General features: G+C 38.9%; 1 protein-coding gene across 1 annotated transcript in view; it reads left to right on the top strand.

Annotated features, from left to right (window-relative positions):
- Positions 1-1,107, top strand: part of LOC133633627 (microtubule-associated serine/threonine-protein kinase 1-like) — an 83,294-nt gene extending 82,187 nt beyond the window's left edge. The window contains exon 24 of the mRNA XM_062026211.1: positions 1-1,107. This exon is cut by the window's left edge and continues 708 nt beyond it. Coding sequence (XP_061882195.1) covers positions 1-911 — 911 coding nt within the window. The 3' untranslated portion in view covers positions 912-1,107.
- The last annotated feature ends 2,486 nt before the right edge of the window (positions 1,108-3,593 follow it).

Genomic DNA, 3,593 nt, shown 5'->3' with positions numbered 1-3,593 from the left:
AAGCCGCCGCCGCTTCCGCCCAGACATCTTTGGCGAGAAAGCCTCACGCAGAGCCCTTGGGTTCAACGACCGCTTCGAGCACTACTACCAAAACCGGAGACGGGGCTGAGAAGGTCCCCCAGCGCCCGACTCCAAAACAACTTGACCTCAAGGCAGCCAAAAGTGTTCTCTCTGACTGTAAAACGCACCACAAAGCAGGGGGAAGGGAACCAAAGCAGGTTGGAGACCCTAACAACGGTCCTAGTTTACTGTGTGCTGCGTTCAACAAGAACTCGGCCACACCTGCGGACAAAAACATCATCAAGACACTGACTGCGAGTCCGCTCGCTATGCGGAAAGTCTTTAAACCCTTTGGTATGGGGGACGGCTTGAGAAAAACCGAGAGCGGTGATTCAAGAACTTCAGACGTAGCCTCCAAGAGCCCCAAACTGCCAGTTAGGGTCCTTGCCCCCGCCGTGCCCCCGCACGGACAGCCGCTGACTCTGGGCAAAGTGAGGCAAGGTCTGGGGGCGGTCAACTGCTACCGGGGGACGCTGGACTGGGAGGACAAGTGTCGCCTGGAGGTCCTGGAGGAGCATTCGCCCTCGCCCTCTCCCTCCCCGACCGGCGTCACCCCTTCCCTGTGCGGACCCTCCCTCTGCAAGTCACGCCCCGTCTCCCCCGGAGACAAGACCAGCTTTGTCAGCCAGCTGACCACCGTGGCCAAGAATGTGCTGGGCCCCATCAAGCTGGGCTCCCAGGAGGGCTCCAAGAGCAAAGAGCAGCAGACTAAGGCTGCGGACGAGAAGCAGGCGACGGCGGCTGGGAGGTACGACCTTGCCGCGGGAAGTCGAGGGCTGGCGGCGACCAAAGGCTCTGGGACTTCCTCCCTGGAGAAGGCCACCTCGGGTGCCCACCAGCCCAAAATATGACAGAAATGCCTTTCTTGGATGCAACAGGAGTGGAGCACTTAGAACGTTGTACATTCCAGTTTTAGAGTTTATCAAATCTTATTTATTGACTCCAGTTGTTGACTCAGTCGACCTCGAAGCAGGAGTTGGACCAATCCACCACAACTTTGGACCTTTTAATAAGAAGATTCTTGATGTCTTGTGGAACACTTCACGTGGGAGTGGATGCATGTGAGACTGTAGGGGTGTCCAAACTTCTCCACTTGGGGGCCGCATTGAGCTCAGGAAATTGGGCCCGGGGGCCGAAAGCCAAATGCACGTAAAATAACTATATATATATATATATATATATATATATATATATATATATATATATATATATATATATATATATATATATATATATATATATATATATATATATATATATATATATATATATATATATATATATGTATATATATATATATATATATATATATATATATATATATGTATATATGTGTGTGTGTATGTATATTTATGTGTATATGTACACATTATATTAGTATAATAGATATATCATTAATAATGAATATAATTGGACATTTAGATTACAAAGTGGCCCAAAAACACACACATATTCTGTAAAAACACAAACATAATACTGCAAAAACACACATATACAGTAAAGTCACACATATACAGTAAAAACACACATGCTGTAAAAACACACATATACTGTAAAAACACACACATATACAGTAAAAACACACATATACAGTAAAAACACACATATACTGTAAAAACACACACATATACAGTAAAAACACACATACAGTAAAAACACACTAATACTGTAAAAACACATATATACTGTAAAAAAAAAACCCACATATATTCAGTAAAAACACACACATAAACATTAAAAACACACATATACAGTAAAAACACATTTATACAGTAAAACACATATATACTGTAAAAACACACATGCAATAAAAACACACATATACAGTAAAACATATATATATATATATATATACAGTAAACACACACATATACTGTAAAAACACACATATACAGTAAAAACACATATATACAATAAAACACACACGTATACAGTAAAACACACACATACAGTAAAAACACACACATATAATGTAAAACACACATATATGCTGTAAAAACACACATACACAGTAAAACACATAACAGTATATACAGTAAAAACACACATATACTGTAAAAACACACATATATACTGTAAAAACACACACATATACTGTAAAAACACATATATACAGTAAAAACACACATATACAGTAAAAACACATATATAGAATAAAAACACACATATACAGTAAAACACACATATACAGTAAAACACACACATACAGTAAAAACACACACATACTGTAAAAACACACATATGTGCTGTAAAAACACACATATACAGTAAAAACACATATATGCTGTAAAAACACACATACACAGTAAAACACATACAGTATATACAGTAAAAACACATATACTGTAAAACACACATATACAGTAAAAACATATACAGTAAAAACACATATAGTAAACACATATGTACAGTAAAAACACATATACAGTAAAAACACATATACAGTAAAAACACATATACTGTAAAAACACACATATACAGTAAAAACACAGATATGCTGTAAAAACACATATATAAAGTAAAAACACACATGTATACAGTAAAAACACACACATATACTGCAAAAACACGCATTTATACAGTAAAAACACACACATATACCGTAAAAACACACACATATATATACAGTAAAAACACACACATACAGTAAAAACACACATATACTGTACATACAGTAAAAACACACATACTGTAAATCACAGACATATATATACAGTAAATACACACACATATACTGTAAAAACACACATATATACCGTAAAAACACACACATATACCGTAAAAACACACATATATATATACAGTAAAAACACACACATACAGTAAAAACACACATATACTGTATATACAGTAAAAACACACATACCGTAAATCACAGACATATATATACAGTAAATACACACACATATACTGTAAAAACACACATATATACCGTAAAAACACACACATATACCGTAAAAACACACACATATATATACAGTAAAAACACACACATACAGTAAAAACACACATATACTGTATATACAGTAAAAACACACACATACTGTAAAACACACACATATATACAGTAAATACACACACATATACTGTAAAAACACACACACACATATACAGTAAAAAAAACACACACACATATACAGTAAAAACACACATAATACATCATTTAGATTATGTTTACACTGCAGGTCAAAATGGTCCAAATCTGATTTTTTCAAGATCTGATTTTTTCCAGGTGACTGTTTGTGTTTCCATTGCAAGTACAGTGTGATCTATATCACACTCCAGTGTCATGTGGCCCCAATGTGGCCCCCATGTGGCCCCAATGTGGCCCCCATGTGGCCCCAATGTGGCCCCAATGTGGCCCCCATGTGGCCCCATGTGGCCCCAATGTGGCCCCCATGTGGCCCCATGTGGCCCCCATGTGGGCCCCAATGTGGCTCCAATGTGGCCTCAATGTGGCCCCCATGTGGCCCCAATGTGGCCCCAATGTGGCCCCCATGTGGCCCCATGTGGCCCCAATGTGGCCCCCATGT

This window comes from Entelurus aequoreus, linkage group LG18 (genome assembly GCF_033978785.1).
Source record: "Entelurus aequoreus isolate RoL-2023_Sb linkage group LG18, RoL_Eaeq_v1.1, whole genome shotgun sequence".
Taxonomy (NCBI): domain Eukaryota; kingdom Metazoa; phylum Chordata; class Actinopteri; order Syngnathiformes; family Syngnathidae; genus Entelurus; species Entelurus aequoreus.
The sequence above is the reverse complement of the archived record's forward strand: the minus strand, read 5'-3'. Positions and strand labels throughout refer to the sequence as shown.